The following is a 22,502-nucleotide window of genomic DNA, read 5'->3' as shown; positions in this document are numbered from 1 at the left end:
CGAGCGGGGGTCAGTCCTACCCTCTGGCTTTTCCATGGATTGAAATCTTGTGGCTTTTTGGTTTTAGGAACAGCATTAGAAGAAAGTTTCAAGGAATACGGGAGAAACCGAGAAGCAATGCGACTTTGCCGAGAAGGTGAGTGCAATTCATTCTTGAGGAAAAGTGCAAGGAGAAGTTTTCTTCTTCATAACTCCTTAGCAGAGGGGCAGGCACGGGAAAGAGAAAGGGTCAGAGTTTCCCGTCGGTTTGGATTTAGGACTGTCAGTGACTGGTGTTATTAGCATAATTATTAAATTAATATGTATTTTGAAAACTACGAGTTAGGGCATAGTCTGTCCTTACTGTGTTTCTATATGTTGTTTGTTTGTTTTCTTTACACTATAAATAGTCCTAAGGAGGCTCTGTGACCAACACTGATAAAATCTTCTCTTGAGTTACAATATTTTTTATTCTTGGTATAATCCATGTCAGTATTTCAATACCAATCCCTTCTTCTGTCATGTCATTGTGTTATGTTTATTGCTTGGTACTCTGCTAAATGAGAGTGACCTTTCACCTGTGATTAGCAAAAGCCCATTACGGCCTAGTTTCTTGCAAGAGTAACAATGCTACTTGGAGTTGTAAGCAGATGATGAATGAAAGCTATAGATTATTATTCACTTTCTAACAGACAGTGGAAAAAAGGAAATGAGTGTGATTTATTATGTTAATTTTTGTTTGTTTTTCTAGTTTAATGATTGTTTTAGAACAGAGAAAGTTTTAGAACCTTTCTTAATATTGTTGGTTCTTGGTTCCCTCCGAGTGCCTGAGACATGTACCAGAGAACAGGCCCAGCTGTTTTAAGTACTAGAGCAGTTAGACCCAAATCATTTATTTGATGTTGTAGAAATGGAAGACTGAGTTTGTAGATAAGGTTTACAATCCTGGGAAGCAGAACTTGCCAGCGACCTTAGGAGATGATCTGATTCAGCACTTAGTGACTTGTGAGCTGCAAGCAGCAAATGAAACCTAAAGCAAGGTGGCACAGGCTGGCAGGATTGGGAGGCACTGATCCATGTTGAGCCTGAATCAAAATGGCTATTTTTTGTACAATTCCCAGCGTTGCTAAAATTTGGAAAATGCAGTTTCTAGAATCAGAGTCAGTGGTCAGGGGCATGGAAGAACGATGCAGTAGGCAGCTGTGCTGCAGCGTGCAGATTCACTTGAGTTGTTTTGCCATCTTCTTAAGTGTATCTGTGAGTTCTTAGGCACTTGAAAAATCACTTCATTACTTCATTGCCAAGTTCCAATCTAATCATTGTGCTGGATATGTAATTCATTTTTCTGAATAGGCAAATCATTCAAATGCTAAAAAAGCATTTACAACAATAAACACGCACATTATCCTAGTGAAGATTTTACCAGTAAGGATTTTCAAACATTTGCTCTTATTTCTACCTCTTAAAATGCAAGCATCTAAGGTTTCCAGATTCTAAAGATTAGCTGGCAGGGTAAAGAATAATCTATCCTATTTTTTTCCCACTGGAGAGAGATCATGAAACTGTTTTTGTGCAGGCTGATCACTGAGACACAGCTTTTCTGCACTGACTCCAACCATGTGAATGATTTGTAGGGTTGTGAGTTGAAGGAATTTCATAAAATACTTTGAGAATTAAAAGTGAAACTTAGTAGCCCTGTCAGGCTTCCAGAAGTCTATTTATTTTGGTTGCTTTATGACATATGAATGAGACACTGACTTGGCATATACCTGTAGCTGGCCTGTAGGGAGCTTGGCCTGCTACAAAATAGAGCTAAAATACTATTAATTAAGTTTAGATTAACTTAACTTAAGGAACTAGGGCAGCAGCAAACATGTCAGCATATGTATATGTTATCAAATAAAACTTTGAAAATGCTGTAAATTATTCATTTTCCCAGGAAGAATTTTGCATTCAAAATTGAGGAACAAATGTGTATAAAGTAATTGGACTTTCTAAACCTTGGTTCTTAACAGAGAAACGTGAACCAAAAATATAAATTTTGTTAAATCCACTTTAACCTCAAGACTTTTGTCGTGGTACCCCACAGTATGTTAAATACAAGTAACAACAGAACTCCTAGTGTAAGAAAGTTATTTCTCTACAGATTGGGAGTTGACTCTGAGGCCCGACTTCACAAAAGGATTTCAAGGTTATTTAGGCTAATTTAACCTTGCATTGCAACTCTTCCAGTTTGCATAAAATAATTAAATATTCATGGCCTGGAGAGGGAGCAGAAGAAGGAACATGACTTTACAGCCCACATATTAGAATTGGGTTCAAAACCAAGAACCATTTTCTTTATTTAACAATTGTCGGGCTCCCACTGGCCTGTGTCCCCACTGGGCTATGGATGGTAGTTGTTTCTTTTCCCACGTGCTGTTCTCTGCATCTCCTGGTGGGAATGGCCTCATCCTCAGCATGCCTGCTGGCAGGAGGTGGATTTCAGCCTCACCAGCAGTTGAGTTTGAGTCTCCTGAACGAAGAGTGAGTGTTCCTCTTGTTGTAACCCTGTATTAGAAAAGGGGCTTTAACATTGCCAGCCTCTCCTTTTGTTAAGCTTTAAAGGCAAAGAATGATGGATGCTATTTTAAAGGAATAAAGGAGGATGTAACTCTGTAATTCCAGGGCAATATTTGCAAGCAGTGGAGAGAAGCAGAATTTCAGACACACCTTTGTCAGTGGCACTTTGTGTTTGCTGATCAGGCAGCTCCTCTCTCAGCATTTTAGTGGTTGTGAAGCCTGATGAGTCCTTAATACCTGTTAATGATGCTAGTTCATGCAGGGATCAGAAAACATGGGTTTTTTTCTGTATCTAACCCTCCTTGTCATAACCAAGCTCACATTGAAGTAAGAACTAGAATTTGAATCTGGGCTTCCCAAACTCCCAGTGTTTGTGTCTCCATGTACTTCCATGTTTCTTTTTCACTGCTCTTACATGCTTTCTGTTCTGCTAATACATAATATTAAATCATTCCTGCTGGGATCCTCACTGACCTTCATCAAAGTGAGAAACTGGCTGGATACTCGCCTATATATTGCTTTTTGAGACAGTAACAGTCCACACTGAGCTTTGATGTAGAAATCAGCTGCAGGAATAAGATATGGGCCCAATGGACTTGACTTGCTCTTGGTATGGAAAATCCCCAGGAGATGGAAGTGAGAGAGGGATACCCATTGGGATGGGAAGATTTTACTTTAAAATAAGCCTTAAACTTTACTTTGACTTTGTATACTGAAACCTTCTGCTGAGCAATCCTATCAAGGTAAGAACATGTTAGAAGCAATTGTGCTCATTAGTTATTTTCATATGTAATTGATGTGACAATCTTTTGGCTCATGCAGTCGCTTAATTACTTACTGCCTTGTGAACCAGCTGAAGGTGTGAATCCCCTGCCACTCACTTGTGCTGTGATGAAGCAAGGATAGCATGTTGCATTGTAATATGTAGATGAATTCCAAAACAGCAAGGCAGAAAATCTCATCCTCTTCATGCATTTTTCCTGTATTTTAAAATGAAACTTTGCTGAAGTGCATCTTCCAAATGTGTGTGATAGTGGGAGCAAGTGCCATCAGATGCAGCCAAAATGTTTTCAGTCACTCAGTTCATCTTGGAGGTGCAGTAGATCTTAAAAGGAGTTTGATGTGTCTGTAGTACCTGACACTGTTTGATTTGAAAAAAAAAATTATTCTTTCATGTCAAACCTCGTAATCAGTGCTTGAAACAGTTTTTCTGGAGATCCTTGCTAACTTGTGCTGAATTTAGTTTGCTTTTAAGGATTTTTCTAGCCCATTGTTGCAAAGAGCATCTCTAAATAGAGCTGTGCCTGTGAGTGTATAGTTCATGCGTGGTAACTTTGACAGGCTTCAACAGAGGCAACTGTTGCTTCTTGCAAAATTTAACAACAGGTTGGCTCATTTTGCTCTGTGAAAGAGTAGAGAGGCTGTGGATAGAAACAGTGAGGACCAAAGTTGTTTATTGGGGCTGAGGGCCTAACCCTCTCCCACCACCAAAGAACTCTTGACTCTCCCCTCAACCAATTGCTAAAGGTTGTCATGTATGTTCCTTTAAATAAAACAAGAACATGGGGAAAAAATCCAAAATAAGAAACCCAAAACCAAGCCATCCCCACCCCCAAATCTGTATTTGAGAGTCAGAGAGATACAACCCATGTACATCATCATTAAATACACCATTACTTATTAATTTGTGCAACCCTTTTGAAGTGGTTGGGATAAGTCTCTTGTATTCTTACACTGACTCATAAAATAAATCTGAAATACTTAAAATTATAAGAAAAGAAACTATGGCATCTCAGATGAAAAAATAAAAATATGGGGAACAGAAAAAGATTTGGCAAGACAATTTAAAATTCAGTGGGTTTTTTTAAGCGTATTCAATGCGTGCTGAAACTATGGTGTCTTTACTAGAGCTTAAGCACCTCATTCTTTCAGTCACACATACAGCCCCTTTTTTAGTTTGTTTGGGTATTTTTGTGTGTGTTACATCCTTTGAGAGGTGAATCCCTTGCTGCTGTCTATATCAAGCACTTCACTCCTATTGTCACCATAACTTAGAGTTAACTGGCAACAAAGTAGAGGAGGAGGAGGAGGACAGAACATCTGTAACCTGGGTCCCAGGTCAGAATTGGTGTTGGCTGTGGGATGATGTAGCACAGGACCAGTCTTACAGCTTTTAGAATATTCTGTCTTAATAAAGCAAGCAGTGAGTTTTCTGTGGGAATACAGATTGTCAGTTTTTGGTGGGCACCTTCAGAAGGCACTCTGGAAGGTTTAGTGACAGTAGGAATTAGTCAGGAGAGCAGGTGGGAGCAAACTCTGTTCAGCGTTGTGTCACCTGGTAACAGCTGAACTTCTGATCTTTGACAGTTAATATATCTTGGGGATAAAAAAAATAAAGGCTCTGTGAACCTCTAGGGCATTCAGCAGAAGCTTTGAGGTTTGATTATATTAATTGCTATTAATGGAAGTTACCAGAGCTGTGACAGTACTAAGAGCCATGTGATGAACCCTTGTTCTTCTTCAGCTCTTTCTGGGCAGGGCTGAGCAGTGAAATCCAGGCCTGGGAGGCTCACTAGAAGCATCTTTATCACATAGACCCAAGGTCTAGAATTTTCCCAGCAGCAGGTTCCATAAATAATTAAAGCACTGCTGAAACTTCTGTTCCAATATTAAGTTGTAAATACAAGTAAGAGACAACATCTTATTTCAAATTTAAATTTGTTTTTTACTCAGCCTTGGGAGGTGCTTAGTTGAGTTGATTTTTTGTTGTGTCAGATCATATCAGAGAGATGCTTAAAGGGCTCTGTAATCCTTGACTACCTGCAAATACACTTGTGAGAATTTTTAAAAATTCGAAATAAATATTTTAAGATAGCAGTACAAGGTGCTATGCTTCTTTTTTGACATTCTGCATAGCTCTTCACAGTCTGTAATCAGATAAATCTCTTCTTCACTTCATTACATTTTAATTGACTATTTACACAAATTGTTTTAAGGTTTTGTGGACTGGTTATCGTAAAACAATTGCAGGGAGACTTTAAGATTGCATTGAACTGTTTAGGAAGACTGTGGAGGTTTTATGAGATTGCTTGAAAAACATGCAATTTGAAAGGATGCTTCTGAAATTGTCTGCAGTGATTGGCCCTAATTTTTTACTTGGTTCTTTTTTTCCTTTAAATTTAAGTTCTGTTTACAATATTTAATTATTTCTGATGGCATGAGTCAGGTGTTATAAATAGAATATTGTGATGTTAGACTGCAAGTTAGAACTGTGTCATCTCATATGTTTTAAAGATACTTGGCAGGTTTTAGGCATTACCATAATATTAGTGTGGTATTGCAAGGCCTTGGGGACTTTGGCTGCAAGTGCAGCCTCAAGACTGTCTTGGTCTGTCCATAACATGGGAGGAGGCAGGATATTTTCTTTTTTATTTTATAAGAACCTTTTGAAATAGTTGTCTGTACACATACATAACAGTCAGGAATTCACTGTTATCTAATCCTTCTTAAGTGGTATGTATGATTAGCTAGGTTATCCCTGTGCAGAAGAGGTGATGTCTTGGTAATACTTAGTTAAAGATTGGTTTTTGTAGTGTTTCTGTGCTATATTTAACAACAAAAACTCAGTGAGAAAAGAACAAGGTAAAAAATATGTAGAAATGTGACTTTAACACAAGGTGGTAACTTTGTCATCTAAGTAGAGCAGGAAAGACAAAAAGGCTTAATGAAGGATACTTTTAAATAAATTGGGTTAAGAGGATGCAGATTACTCTCTCTAAGGTAACTATTTTACAAGGTATTTCTTCCATTGCAGCAGATCTATAAAAGTGAATGTCTCCAGTTCTTACAGCTCTCCTGGCTATGCCCAGCCTGTGGCTGGAACTGCTGAAGGTTGTCTGGGGATAGGTGTGATCTCTTGTCTCTTACAAGATGGAAAAGATTTCATCTTTCATAAACCATTGTAATATTTGACTTGTAATTAACTATTCTAAATCATCTCTAGGATGCTTGAAAATTGTTTCTCTTCCTGTGTAATGAATGAAATAATCCACTGCTGTGGAACTTCCCCATATGTATAATATTCAATGTTATTTCCTAGGCATTCTTACAATGTAGGTGACAGCACAGAGATGAATAGAGCTTTGTACTTACACTTCAAGTTTTTTAGCAGCAAGTGTTGAATTCTGACAAAGGGAATTCAAAGCCTAATGTAGCAGAGTAGCATGATTATAAAAGCAGTTGTCACAGAAGGCAATAAATTTATTGTAATCTGTGTTCCCACTGCTAGAAGGCTTTGCTCAGTGAAAATCCTTCCCTGCTTGTGCAGGCTGTGTGCAGCTGTGAGGCAGGACTGGTGCTGGTGGCTCTCACACGGGTTCTTGTGGCAGGTCAGACACTCTGGAAAGCCCAGGTACTACTACAGGGTATGACAGGATGTGACTTCATCAAAGTAAACTGCACATGCAGCTGCTCCCACATGGCTTGGAGTCATGATTGCTGGGTTTGGAGATGGCAAATACTCTGGGCTATTGACTCAGCTAGATTAGAAATACTCAAATGCTCAGTTACTTGTGTGTGCCCGTGCCCATCAGCCCTGTGGAATAAGCTGGTTTGTGGTTACATGTTCCACATGAGAAACATGGTTTATTTACAAGCTCACCCCCACCCTGCTCTCCACTTCTGATAGCTTTGGCATAACCCATGGATAAACTTCATTGGTAATATAAGGGGAAAAGGAAGATTGGTTATGCCTTGTTTTTCTGCTGGGGGGATTATAATAGGCAGAAAACATGCAGTGTTCTTGATCTGCTCTTCCTTCTGTTGCTAAGCAGGACTTGAATCTTCATCAACTGTCTGTAATGCAACAGAAAATGCAGCTTTCTCAGCTGGCACTGAAGAAAATATGTACAAAAGAGCTGAAGGACTAAAATCCTGTCGGGAGCAATTGAGGTTATGTCCATATTGCTTTGAAATCTAGAGCTCTCATTGTTTTCTTTGCAAGCAAGTTGGTTGGATGCTTTCTCACTGATACAGTTGCCTGGAAGTCCTACAGCAGCTTGCCTTAAAATGAAGTGTAGAGGCTTTAAAGAGTTAAATTTGAAAATCAAGTCCATTGATAAATACACAGTAAATTGGATGTTTGCTTTCCATGGACATCAAATTCTGTTGTATTTTACCCTTCATAAATTTAACTTTCAGTCTATGGTTTTGTTCATTGACTGCAGAAGCGGCATAGTAGGTGCTGTGAGGAGGAAGATGAGAGTTCTGATGGTTTATCAGGTGTTACCTGGGGATGTGGGATCTTGCTGTGAGCCACTGAAGTCAGCAGAGTTTTTCTTGTGACTGGAAGGAGAATGTAGGACCAGGTTGAGGGGCTCAGTGGGTGAGAGAGGAGAGAGCCATGTTCAGTGCAACCCCACATCAGACAGACACCAAAGGTACTGCACTATGCAAACATTTAATTGTCAGTCCCTAGATATTACAGCCATGGCTTTGTCAAGGTGTATATACCCTAAATTACACCCTCTGGCTATTGTTTCAGGCAAAACTACAGAGGAAAATTTGTATCAGTTTACACCTAGGGTGTGGTTCTACAATCTTTTTTTTTTTCCTCCTAGTAATGCTGGATTAAGCAGCTCCTGTCTCTGCTGAGTGAAACACTTGTGAAATAATAGTTGTATTCTAACTGTAAAGTTGTTTCCAAAACAAGTTGATGGCTGCTTAAAGGAGAACCTTAGTTTTCCATCATGTGTTTGGTCTGGAAATCTAGAACCCATTGGACTGTGCTTAATTATGTATCTTTTGAGAGTGAACCTCATCTGATTTTTGCATGTCTGCCTACAAGACTGTATAGCATAATAGATCTTGTGTCTTGGTTATCTCTGAGTGTTAAAGATGTCATGTCAGTGAATAACCACAGTGTAAATCAGGCCCAGTTGTAAGTGGTGTATTGTAAAAACTAAACAAGTAAGAACTAGTTGTTGTTACTATTATTATTACTTAGTATTCTTTAAAAAAAATTCCATTTTCATAATTAGTTATGTCAGGAGGCCAGGTAATAGAAATTGGAAGTTTTTCTAACATTCCTCAGGTGGTTCTTAGTAACTCTGTGAACTGGAGAAAATGCCATTTGAATTTGTGTTACTATACTGAACAAGACTTGCAGCATCATTTATCTTTATCTTTTACTGGAGGGCTGTTACAAATTATGGCAAAAGGAGAAAGAAGCATCATTTATACAGTATACAAAAATGTGTTCCATACCAAATACTCCTTTTATCCCTTAAGAAGAAATCTATACTTGTGTGGAATATCCAGAAGCCTCAAATGCTGCAAAGATTTGGGTTAACTGGCAGTATTTTTGATGGATATGTCAAAGGAATAGAAAGTGTTCCCAATAATCAGACAGTGTGGGTGTTGGATTATTGAGACAGCCATATAAAATAATTTGGAAAGCACTTTTCAAAATAATATATTTTCCAAAGAATTTCTCCACTTTTTCCAGGAAATGTTAAAATTATCTATTTCATTCCTGTTCAATTAGAATGACTCTAGAAATATATTACAGGAGTTTAACTTGCCTCTGACAACTAGAAGGCTTTTCTAGGCTTTGGTTTATAACAAATACAGTTTTGGGATTTAGGATCGTGTCATGGTTTGACACTGGCCTAATGCCAGGCACCCATGACAGTTTCTCACTCACCCTCCCCTGCTACAGCTGGGCAGAGGAGAGAAAAATTTAATGAAGGCTTGATGAGTTCAGATAAGGACCAGGAGAAAACACTCCAAGGGCAAAACAAGTTCAACTTAGAGGTACGAAGTGAATTAATTACTAACAAAGATAACGAGAAGTAAAATAAGTCCTTAAAACACCTTTTCTTCCCCCAGCCATTCCCTCCTTCCCACCAACAGCACAGGGGGACAGGGCCTGGGGGATTTGGTCAGTTCATCACTGAGGGTTTCTTTTGCTGCTCCAGGAGAGGAGTCCTTCCCCCGTGAGGCCGTGGGGTCCCTCCCAGGGGGGACAGTTCCCTGTGAACTTCTCCAGTGTGGGTCCACCCTCAGCAGCAGCAGCCCTGCAGCACCTGCTGCAATGTGAATCCCCCCCTGGGCACACAGCCCTCCCAAACTGCTGCAGTGTGGGTCACCCTTCCATGGGATGCAGTCCTCCAAGGACAGGCTGCTCCAGCCTGGAATCAGGGCCCTCTCCCCTCCGGGTCTCCCACTGGATCCCAGCCTCCTTCAGACACCCACCCACTCCAGCATGGGCAGCTCCCCCTCGGGCTGGGGAATGGATCTCTGCATCCCTGGGGATCCCCAGGGGCTGGGGGTGGATCTCTGCATCCCTGGGGATCCCCATGGACTGTGGGTGGATCTCTGCATCCCTGTGGATCCCCATGGACTGTGGGTGGATCTCTGCATCCCTGTGGATCCCCAGGGGCTGGGGGTGGATCTCTGCATTCCCCATGGATCTCTGCATCCCTGTGGATCCCCAGGGGCTGGGGGTGGATCTCTGCATCCCTGTGGATCCCCAGGGGCTGGGGGTGGATCTCTGCATCCCTGTGGATCCCCAGGGGCTGGGGGTGGATCTCTGCATCCCTGTGGATCCCCAGGGGCTGCAGGGGCTCAGCTGCCCCACCATGGTCTCACCATGGCTGCAGAGGGATCTCGGCTCTGGTGCCTGGAGCACCTCCTCCCCCTCCTTCACTGGCCATGGTGTCTCCACGTTGTTTCCCTCACATGTTCTCACCTCCTCCTCTTCTCTGGCTAGGAAAAAACTGTGTCCCACTTTGTTTTGATTTTCTTCTTAAATCTGTTATCACAGAGGCATTACCAGCCTCTGTAACTGGCCCAGTTTTGGCCAGCAGCATGTCCATCCTCAGAGCCATCAGGGACTGGCTCTGCTGGGTATGGTGGAAGCTTCCAGCAGCTTCTCACAGAAGTCACCTCTGTGGCCCCCCACTACCAAAAACCAGGCTGTGCAAAACCAACACAGATGTTCAGATAATTTGTTTTTTAAAACATAGAATCTGTGTTTGAATGTGTCAGTTCTGCTCAGCTAAGAGAGATGGCAGTTGTCCTGCTCTCACTGGTACTAAATAAAAGTATTTGAGAGGAAAGGCCTAAATTAATTTCCTGATAGGCAGCATTTATTTCATAAAAGTACTTAAAGATGAATTCCCAAAAGCAAATTTGTTTTTCATTTCTGTGAAGTTGTGTTACTCAAATCAACTGCCTAGAAATCCGGCTTGTTAAGGAACTTCTGTTCGACGTTGTAGTTTGTAATTTATAGAGGAGAAGTTTTAAGCCAAATTCAATATATCTGTGTTACCTACCAAAGGCAGTGTAATATGTGCTTATAATTCTTGTCCTAAATACGGGGTTGGGGCTTTTTGTGGCCACGTGATTGAGGAAGACTTTTTCTACCAGTTGTGTTGTGAGATTTTTAGGGGGAAATATCAATGTCTGAGCTGTACCTGATACAGTTTGATTATGGTTTGTATCTAGGCTGGACAGAGCCCTCTCCTTCTCTGATATTTCTTCTGTAGAACCTGCTTTAACACCAACTGACTGTGCCTGGCTGTTTCAGCACCACTGTTTCCATGGGGTGTTTGGAGAAGTCCTAAACACATCAGTCCTTGTTTATGAAGTTTCCTTTTGGTTCTGCCTGACTCCCACCTTGTGCCCTGAAACGTAGGGACACAGACCACTGTGTCATTTGCTGGAATAAAACTTGTAAGTTTCTTTTCTTGTTTTTGTGGCCTGAATTTAATGATCTGAAGTGTTAGCTTGATACTCTTGGAGATAAGAAAACTATTTTTATCCTCAGGGTAGAGCACAGGAGTAAAATCTTCAGTGTGCTGTCAACATGTCTCATCTGAGGCTTGTTTACAACTGCTTGGGATGCAAAAAGGGTTCTCTGTGCAACAGTGCAATTCTCTGTCCTCCTGCTGACACCATCCAAAATTCTCATGGATAGCCACAACAATGTGAAGAAAGGGCCCTGTCCCAGGAAAGGGCAAAAATCACAGCCTGGGTAGATGGTGCTCTTCATTATGAAATAGGAAGACATGATGGTAGGGTGCAGCATCAGCAGTTTTATTTATAATTTAATCCCTCCAGGACTTTTCCTGCCCTTGGTGACCCAGGCCTTGCAGGGAGCGTGGCGTCGTTTGTCATCGCCGTGCCCGGGGTGATGCCATTGACTCACGGGAGCATTTGGGGTGTCCCTACTGTTATGGTGGCCTGGCAATGCTCTTTCTTGGACTCCTTTGGCATTTTTCCCCACGTGTTCCACGCTGTTGCTGGAAGCAAAAGCTTTTGAGCCGTTTCCAAACCCAAAGCAGTGCATTGTGGGCCAGCGCAGGGAGGACTGGATCAACAAGTTTGGCAGCAGCAGCTTTGGCTTCCTGCCTACCCTGGATAGGCACCAGTAGAGATTGCCTCAGTCTCCCAGTGAGCCTGAGCTGAAGATCCCAGCCTGGGTCCTGAAAGTCATGTGTGTACAACTGCTGTGCCTGGCAGAGGATCTGCCTCTTTTGTAAACCGTGGTTTTGTTATCCTGGATATGTTTGCAGTAGTTATCTTTTATCTGCTTCAGGAAGGTGGATGTTCTATTTGTTTTCAGTGTACTGGAGGGTGGTAAACTCTACAAATTTGTTAAAATATCAAAGGATCCTGTTTACCTTTGAGTTTTCTGTTGTCTATTTAATCTTACTGTTTTCATCCTGAGTCATCCAGGGGCAGTTAACTGGTGCTCTGAAGTGTCCTTTTCTGTGTGTTTTTGAAACCAACTCGGTGTTCTCTGTTGTGCCTGTTCCTTAATACTGACCCCATGTGTCTTCTGTGATTTCCCCTTTGCAAATAGGCTTCATCTTGTAACACAATGCATCAGGAGCACCACTTGAGGTCTGGGGGTTTCCTGGGGGAGCAGGACACCACATAAGACACACTTGCCTGTGTCTTATTGCACAATTGTGCTCTGAATATGTCTAATCTTGAATCTGCATAAGGATCACTTTGTGGTGCTGCTTATATAATAAAGTTTGTTTGGTTTATGTCCTTTTTGACATGAGATGTCTACAAATTAAAGCTGGTGCCTGTTTCAGTAGTTTTCCTTAGAGTAGAGCATTTTGCTCCCTATCTGGCCTAAGAAAGGGAGAAAAGTTCTTTTTTTCACCTCCCACTGTGTGTTTAGGTCCATTCATACATATCCAATACCTTCTTCCCAAGTGTGATGAGTACTGTTACCTGCAGAGAGACCAGAGGAGGGAAGTAGTCTTAGAAGTATCTGTCAAAAATGTGAGTTGGACCAAACCAACCAAATCAAAACATTAAGTAGTCTGAGCAAATTCTTTTCTCCTTTGCTTTTATTATGCTCTGCTGAAGGTGTTACTTTCTGTGTGCATCACAAGTGGGCTGGTGTTCTGGTTATGTTAAAGAGGCCCAGACCATGAAAGAGCAGAAAAACTACTTTAAAACAGTTCAGTCCTTTCAGATCTTCTGCATGTATAATGTGATCTAAATTATCTTAATTTTTTAATACATCTTAATTTAAAAATATTACAAGTTGCAATCCTTCCCAACCCCTTTCTGTTGAAGAGTGAAATTGGTGATTTCAGTAGTGGAGAGCCAGTGCCAGATAACCTGATGCAAATTTGTTCACCTAGTGTTTTCAAAGTCTTTTTTTTTTTTCCTCTGTAACACACATATCATGTATTTTATGTGTAATATTTGGAGATGGAATTTTGGAAGATTTTGTGAAGACAGGCTCCAAAAATAAGGCAAATATCTCCTAACAGTGAAGAAATACATCTTGGAATAAGGATAGCATTGGGTTTAATCTAAAGAGGAGGTGACATGCAAAGGCAAAACCCAAATTTCTTCTTTAGAACAATTCAAAATTCCATGGCAATAAAAGAAACTCACTTCCATGAAGATGTTTTAGGCAGAACTGTGTTTGTGTTATATCACAAATAACCAGCAGTGAAATTACTGACATTATTCTGTGAATGTGTAGCCTGATTTTTCTTCCCTGCTTACCTATTTAATTCATATAACTGTGTGTCAGAGGGCAGCTAGCACAGATTTAAAGCCTAACCCTTCTGAACAGGTGGGTCCCCTCTTGGAAGGAAATCTCTGATGACAGTAGCTCTGTATGTGCTGGAATATATCAACTGTAAGACATAAAGACTCAGGGTTTACCAGTTCCTCAGCTAGATAATTGAAATAGTCACATTTCTTTGTCTAAAGGTATGCAATAGCCAGGTTCAAAATACAATGTGTAACTACATGTGTGTTCAAATACATAGCAAATAGGTTAGTAAATAGGTTTACTGCACTATAACAACAAAAACACTATTTTATTTTACACTTTTTCTTCTGATCTTATTGACTATCACAGTGCTGTTGGGGTTTCTTTGCTATAGTACATTTATATGCCTGTTGCTGTGCAACTTACATTATTTTTATTTTATTGTATCAAATCAAGTCCCAGTAAATCTGCAAAGCAAAGGAAGTAAATTTTACTGAAAAAACTAATAGTGCCTGCCAAATTGAGAGGAGTGAGGAAGTGTAAGCTGGTATGTGAAGATCAACAGGCATTAGTTTCCTTATGGCTGTATGAGGCATGATTGAAACAGTCTTATTTTTGAGGTGGATGTTCCAGTGCATGGAGAAAATGGGAGTGGCAGGGGTGGGGTGGTTTTAGGTAGTTGGCTTGCCTAATAAAAGAAAATATTGATATACAATTCAGTTGACAGGTCCTGTGTGTTGTTTTCCTTACTTTTTTTTTTTTTTTTGAATATGCTGATTTGCTCCCTCAGGTATCAGGTGCATAATGTGAAAACTCAGTGTTCTTTGCACAAAGATGTGTTGTCTTTGCACAGTTAAGGAATTAACACCTTGCTGCTGTCACACAGGAGTTGGGACTGTGGCCAGCAGGGAAGAGAGGGAAAAGGTGGAAAGATGAGCACTGTGCATGTCCCAGGTAGCAGGGAAAAAATTTTTGCTAAATTTTGGAGTGTTCTATGACAAGAGATGTAGTCACGGGCACACTGTGTTCCTCCAGCTCCCACTAGTAAGAAAATGTGTCAATGGAAGTGGCTGTCACTGCTGTGCTCTGGCAGTTACTGACTTGCAGCCAGCCCCCAGTCACAGGGCTGGATGTGGACAGTCAGCAAAGTGGCAAAAGTGCCACACTTTCACCAGGTTTGTTTTCCCTTAAAAGCATGCCTAGGTAGGAGATGGGAGAGGCTGAGAAGCCTGGAACACGTTCACCCCTTGCAGTCACGTCGTATCAAAATACTTCTGCAGCTTTATGTAAACTGTGAGTTTAGTTTTAAATAAAACAAACTTCCTTTTTCCTACTCCAGAAGTACAGCTGCTGCAGAGTACATGGAGTGCTGTGTGTGAAACAGGAGAAAAATACCAAACCTGTTGATGTTAGAACAATTCATAATTGCAGTGTGCTTCAGGCTGTGACTTAAGATACATTTTAGAATATTCTATGGGCAATTTATTTCAGTTTAATTGAGGCTGTGTTTGACTAGTGGCTTATCCAGAACTTTTCTCCCCCCTCATGGTAGGTTTTCTGCATAATAATTGAAGTGTTTCTGTGTAAACTTTCATATTAGCTTAGTCCAGATTTAAATTTTACTGTTCAAATTATAGGGTTTTTATTCCCTGAATCCAGTTTCATTTTTGTGTCATAATTGCAAAGCTCAATTAATTTTTGAGGATTCCTTAAGCTATTTTAGAATTGTTAGGGTTTTTTACAGAAAAACATAAATAATTGTTTGTTGGCTTTCCCAAAATACAGCAGTGGCACTATGAGATCATGCCAACTAAAAATAATGCATGACTTTGAATGAAGATATCTTACATGACAAATTATGTGTTCAACATTTGTGTAATATACAAATTGGTTGGAGAAATTAAAAATATCTTTAGGCCTGAAAACTCATTAAAAAGTAAATGGGAATGGTTTTTGCAGATGACTGACTTCATTCAAGTTGGTGATGAAAAATTGATGTAACAGGATACGATGTGAGTGGGGAGACTTATAAAGCTTTTCAGATTAAAATATGCTACTTGTGTTTCATTGAGAAATTTACTCATCAGTCTTTCTACAGACAATCTTCTGTAAGCTTCTTCACTGAAATTATTTATTATTCTGTACCATCAACTTAGAAAACCTGTTTAATAGCTTGAATGAAGAATTTGACATGCGTTTTGTGTTCGATTTTCAAAGAAATTAATTGTGTGCAGATGAATTCACGTACAAAGAATTTAACTAAATACTTAGATGTCTACTTTAATATGCTTTATATATAATTACAGGAACATTGAAATCTTGGGAGCCTAAAATTAGAACTCCCAGCTGTGCAGTAGGCTGCAGGTGCACGTGTGCATGACACACTTCCTCTTTGGTATCTGTTGCTCAGTTTTTATCCTTGGATAAAAGACACAGACATTTCCCAGAACTGTTAAATTTTAGAGAACTAAAATTTAGTGTTTCAATCTGCATCCTGGCAGAGAGAGGGAAGGAAGGGCTCTGGGGGAATTGCTGTGCCAGTAGCCTTGCACAAGGATGGCTGTTTGGATTTGTGTGTGCACAGAGGAGTGCTGCTGCCTGCAGCAAACCTTTCTGCTGGAGGTGAAGCTCAAGGGGATGGGGTTTTGGGAATGCAACACAGCTGCACCTATGGAAAAGAGGTAGGTCATCCTTTGCCCCTTCAGCAGGGCAATCTGAATTTGGAAAAAGCAAAGTAAAATCTAGAGAGCTGTAGCTTTGGAAAGATAGACTGAACTGAGTTTTGAAAGGACACCAAACAGAGAGGACACCTCTTTTAGAGATGAACCAAGTGTTCTAACACTAGTAGAGATTTATGACAGTGATCAAATCTTGTAATGCAGCTCCTGTGCCTAGTTAAACCAGATAGTGGGGTTTTTTGGTCTTGAACTGAAAGTCATTTCCCTGAGCCAAAACTTTGAGGTTTGAGGATTCAGTAAAATTCTGGGTAATTGCTGTATTTGCTGAAGTGGAAAACACAGTCAAAACAGTTAATCAAGTCTTCAGCTGTTCCTTCCTTCAGCTGATCAATCAGCAACTACTCAGTGAAACAAAGTTCATGCACTTGTGCTCAGAACCCAAGGAGAGCTCTGCCTTTCAAATGTCCCCTCAAGTAGCTGGACTTCCAAAGCTGTATGTGCAGGAAATGTAAGTTATTTAATGTACAGAGTGGAGTTGGCAAGGAATTTTAAAGAAGAAGAAAATACTTCAGCAGTGCGTCCCTCTGAACCTAAATGAGACAGCTCAGATATGGGACTGTGCATTTGGTTTGTTTTATTTTGTATTAAAAGGCTGTTTTGTATCTGAGGCAACATGAGCATAAACCTTATGGGAGAGATTTTTTTAAAAACCAGTGTTTCTGGGTGTAGATTTGATCATTTTATGGTTTGTTCATTTGGTTATATGTATGTTCTCTGCAGGCACAAATTGGTTAGGCCTGCACATATGGTTCATAAAATACTTGTGTTCTATTAATACCTAAGTGTTCATTACTTGAAATTTTGCAGAATACCCTCAAGTATGTTTTGCTAGAGTCTCTTACTTTGGTTCCAAACTTGTGTAAACCAGAGCACTCTAATTTCTATATGGGTTTAGTTATTTTGTTCACAATATGTGTTTAGAAATATTCTTCTTTTGTTATCATCTTGCATGGTACACAGTAAAAAAAGTGCAGTAGTTTAATTTTACGTCAGCATTGATAAGTATACAAAACCACATCTGTTCATGAATGATAAGCACTTGAGTGTTTCTCCAAAATAGTTTGGAAGATATTGTTTAGAAAATGATGGTTTAGTTGCAGAAAGTGAAGTATCTGTGTATAAAAAGGAAGTTTCGAGGACCTAACTTGGATCACTTAATTTTTTTTAATAAAACATTCATATCAGTTAAAATGAGGACCTATATTACCTTAAATAGATGAGAGCTTTACTTAAGATAACCAGGTTAGTTAAGTTACATTGCAGTGCTCTTTGTAGCTGCCTCAGTTTGCAGCCAAGATTCTCCTTCTGCCTGAAGAATACTTAGTATTGACACTTAAAGTCAGTAATAGATTCAGCAGTGAATCTACTGCTTACCTGCTGTGCAGATTTCTTGGCAGAAGTTTCAGTTTTTGGGCTGGCTCCAAGTCTGGTGGTAGCAGAGCTGAGCTTTCTCTCTGAAATTTGCCTGGTTTTGGTACAGTCTGTTTCATGTGGTCCTCAGTGCTGGTTAGCTGCCTTCCTTCTCCCTCCTCGTGCCTCTTCCTCAGATCACAAGCTCTTAAAAATAGTAATCTGGGAGGTTTTATCTTCTTTCACATACTAAATTACATGTTCACCACAGCCATAAAGGGTAAAACAACAGAAATATTTTTATTACTTTATCAGGATCTGACAGTACCTGAGACGTGTTACAAGCAAATTATGAGAGTTATCACAAAATTTCTTTTCCTCCAAGATGTCAACTACTTTGTTACTACAACTCTGGTGTTTTTTACCCTTTTCAAAAATTTCTCAGATGTTAGTGGAGAGTTGTGTTTTCTTAAATAAAAATTCTACTACAAGTGTGCCTGTAGAGAAAGAGATCTAGTAGTTAAGTTAAAGCAAGGTGTACTGGCATATTTTTTACCTTAGTGTGATCAAGACTAATTACCTTCTAATGAGAAGACAAAACCCAGCTAGTACAGAGCAAATGTATTCAAGATAGCTGTTGGTGGACATAATTTAAACTCACTGTGAAGTAAATAGTTCAAACAATCCAGATTTTGGCAACATTTCAAAATAATGGGATCTATTTACAATTTCCTTATATAGTACTTGAAACAATTCCCTGATGTCTTAATGTAAAACCTAGTAAATTGATACAAGTTGGTACATTTACTTAAGGTGGATTTGGATCAGACTCCACTAAAAACAAATTCTGTGTTTGGGAAGTTTTAAAGATAATAGGGAGTTATATCTGGGCTGTCAGTATAAATTTAATAGTGTAGGGCATTGTGATTTTGATGCATCTAATACTAACTATAGTGATTAAAATTTTTCGGGAAGTATAACCAGGTTGGTGTAGTGGTGAAGGCATGTTATGCTGTTCTGTGGAATCTTTGTAGCCAAAACATTTTACTGTTCACATCAGGCATCAGCCTACAATGTCCATTGTCAAATTACACTTAGTGGTGAGTAGCATGTACATATTTGTTGTAAATCAGGCTTGGACTTTAAAACTAATCTTAATAAGCAGATGTTTATGCTGAGAATAGATAGGGGAATATTTCTGCAGAACTTTTACATATTCCTTTTGCTTTTTTTGATCAAGCTTTCTATTCTTTTGTTATAACCTTGATAGTTTGTTCTTTGCCCTTTCACCTCTTGGTAGTATTGCTTTCTCTTTCTCTGATTCAGTTTTCATTCTCCACCTTCTTTGAATTGCAGTAAGCAGACTTCTGGCAAATAGGAAACTGCTGTTCTGGTCTCTGCACACAGGCTGCCTTTACTCTTTTCCTCCAGCAGTTGCTGTCCTGGAGAGGATCTTAACCTCACTTTTTTTGTTGATGTTTAATTTCATTTCTAGAAGGGATGTTGTCTTATTAGGTACTAGGATAGATGGACTATGCAATGGTCTCAGTCTGAAAAGATACAAGATTTATAGGAAATTTGATACATTTGGGGAGTTAGAAAAGAAAAATCCAATTAAAATAGATAGCTGTGGTAGTCACTGAAATCTAGTGGGTAATTAAATGCAAGCTGCTGGCCTGTTCTCTGAGGTAGTTTCAGCCTGTTTTATGTGTTCTGTTTTGTGTGATACTAAGTAATAGAAATGAGGGATTGAGAGTATGCAGGCACAGTTAGTTTTAATGAGCATGAGTTTCTTCAGTGTAGCTGTCCTGAAAGAGAATGCTGAAAATTCTAAGAAATTATTCAATCATTTGTGTGTTTCCACAATGTGTTTCAGAGAAGAAAAGATGGCAGATCAGTGTAAGAAAACTTTCCAGATGAAGCATGCTGAGCTCCATTTTACTTGATGTACAGTATGCCAAATTATCCATTATTGCTTTTTCTTTTTTTGTTAGAAAATGATGCTATATTGACCTTTTCCAAGTAAGAAGCATTTTCCTTATTACATGCTCAGCAACTGATGCAGTTATCTCAGAATTGTGTATGGCATGGGCTTGTTCTGGTCTTGGTTAAGAGTGCAGTAATGCATCATTTAAAGTTGATTTTCTAAAAATTCAGTTACATTTGAAAGGAGAAGTGAATTCTGGAGATCAGTGTCCAGAGGCTTCCTATTATGGAGGTAAATGAAGTTGTTTTTCTTTCTGGTGTTAATAGAATTAATGTAACTAACAGCTCTTATAATAGTATCTGTATGTTGATACAATGAATACTGTATTTATGGAAAAATACATGGAAAGTTTGAGGTCTTGATTTAAATTTTTAGTTTGACCTTGAAAAATATTCCCAGATGGAGAGAGTTAAATGAGCCCAGCTTTGACAGAGGAACATATGAATCACAGTTGCCAGGCTCTTCCTTGAGAGGCACAGGCTTTACAAAGTGAAGTATTTCAGAAGGTAATCTTCAAACCCAGAGTAACAGTGCGTTGAGATGACACTGGTGAAATACTAGAAACTTCATTAGACTTCTAAACAGAGAATGTGCATGTCATGAAGTGGCTCAGGTGTCAAGTATTAGATGTTAGAATACCAACTGCACAATATATGTGAACTTTCATAAATGGCTTACAGGGGGACAGAAAAATTGGGCACCCATCACCTACTCCTGGTAATTTGTCACTCCCTAACAGTGCCACATAGGTGTTTGTCCTGTTGGAACACAGAAAGAGAAGTAAGATTTCCCTGAAACCTGCTCTTGCCCTGCTCAACTAATGGCATGGGGCACATTAAAGATGTGAGAGCTTACCTGCCTAAAAATGAGGCTCCTGGATTGGGAAATGTGAGCTCAGGTCTCTTCCAGTAGCCTTAAGTAATCTTGGTTGGGTCAAACCTCTTTACAGTTTCAAAGCCATTGTTAAACTGCATTTAGGCCTCTTACCTTTGCTACTCTCTCACTGGTTGAGTTGTTATTCTGATATCAGTGCTGTAGGAGACCTCTGTGGGGTACAAGACCTTTTGCATTGATTTGTGTGATCTGGCTGGAGTCTTGTGCATGACTTCCTTTGAAATCAGGTTGTGATTTGATGTGTGCAGCAAATTCTTTTCTCTGTGTCAAGTGGTTTTACTCTTAGAATGGTCCTTTGTGAGTTTGTGTATTTCTCCTGGCATTGTCATTGCTTTCTGTCACCTGGAGCTAAGATTTTAAAACTGAAGGTGTTTCACAGTGTAGAGGACCTTTGTAAATTATTCCGATTTCTTGGGATCCTCAAACTGAACTAGGAAAACACTATTTTTACATCAATTTCTGTCAATTTGTCTCAGTTATCATTTAAAATTGCAGTTCTGTATTACCAGCAAATATTCATGGAAGGTTTCTTAGAGTGATGGCACATGGATGTGGTGTCTCTGACTGGTCTGAAGCAGTGCTTTATCTCGCAGTCCTTCTCTGCTGTTAACAATTCCCCCTGCAGTGAGTAAAGCTGGTGCAAAGTCTGAGAATCCAGCAGGGTCTGAAAGGCACAGCTATGGGAACAGGTTCCAGGGTGTGGATTTACAGTTGTCTGGGCATCACGCAGGAGCAGCCTCTCTGTGGGCTGTTAACAATGTAAATATCAGGCAGTGCATGCTGTCACTGTCCCATTCACCTCAGCTATTGGTGAAAGTGACCCTGGAGTATTTGCTTGTGTGTATAAACTTGGATACATGGGCATACCCAAAGGGAATACTCCTGCATGAAATATTAGCAAGGACATTTAGGCCTATACGTCTTTTTGTACATAGCTTGATATTACATCACAGAAAGTAGATATTGAAAAATAGAAGCTTATCATTCCTATCTGATTCCCCCCCCTTCCTCCCCTCAGCATATATTTACTAATTTTGACTGGCTTGCAGTAGTTGGGTGTGTCACAGGTTTTCATGCTTTTTTCAATAAATATCCTATAAATAAATAAGCAAGAGTTGCTACTTACAGTGCAAACAAGATGAGTTGTTTATTTGATGTAACCTCAGTTGTGAAAAAGTGTCTGTGATTTAGGAGAGGGTAACTGTGATCTCAGCCAAGTTAGATGTCTTTGGTCATTGCATTTACATCCAACTGCAAAATCCAGTTGGTGCTGTTATTGCAGGTGTCATGCTTAATTTTGTGTAGCACTAGTAAGATGTGTGGAAAATGTGGGATAAACCTTATGTCTTCTAAATAAAAGTATTGAATTTTTTTATGATGAAGATACATACTAATTCTGGAAGTAGTTTTGGTGTGGATATATTCTCTGTCTGTGAGAAACAAAGTGGACAGGGCTGATGGTGTCTTTCTCTGAGCAGCTACCTTGAATCATGGCACACTTAATGTGAAACACACTCAATTTATTTCATAATTTCTGTTCTGTTAATGGACAAAGCAGTGGATGTTGCTAAAAGTATACACAGGCAAATTAGTAGCTGTAAAACAAAACTCTGGGGTCAGTTCTAGCACAAAGTAAACAAGTTTAACTTATTTTCTAAGTTTCTTATAAGATAAATCTATTACTTGAGGGTTTTTATAAGAAAATAAGTTTGCTTATGTCAATTTTTAACCTTTATATAGTGTTACAGATCCATAGCCACATATTATGTTTGCAGTTTCCATTTTTTGTCTTTTAATGATTGAATAACATTTTTAGTTATATAAATGTAATATACCTTTAAGTTTTGTAGTGAATGCTGAATTTATTGCTCCAGTAGTCTCTGAATGCAGTTATAACTATTAAATATATTCTTAATAAACTGTATTCTTCAAAGTAAAATTGTAGAAACTAATTTTA

The 22,502-nt window shown here is 39.4% G+C and overlaps 1 protein-coding gene across 2 annotated transcripts in view; it reads left to right on the top strand.

Moving 5' to 3' along the window:
* ATXN7 (ataxin 7) overlaps positions 1–22,502 on the top strand; it is an 86,714-nt gene that overhangs the window by 26,974 nt on the left and 37,238 nt on the right. For both annotated transcript variants that reach the window (XM_066557944.1, XM_066557943.1), the window contains one exon: positions 68–136. In XM_066557944.1, coding sequence (XP_066414041.1) covers positions 68–136 — 69 coding nt within the window. The remainder of the gene's footprint in view (positions 1–67; positions 137–22,502) is intronic.

Source organism: Molothrus aeneus, chromosome 12, assembly GCF_037042795.1.
Source record: "Molothrus aeneus isolate 106 chromosome 12, BPBGC_Maene_1.0, whole genome shotgun sequence".
NCBI classification, from domain to species: Eukaryota; Metazoa; Chordata; class Aves; order Passeriformes; family Icteridae; genus Molothrus; species Molothrus aeneus.
This window is presented reverse-complemented; position numbering and strand designations above follow the sequence as displayed.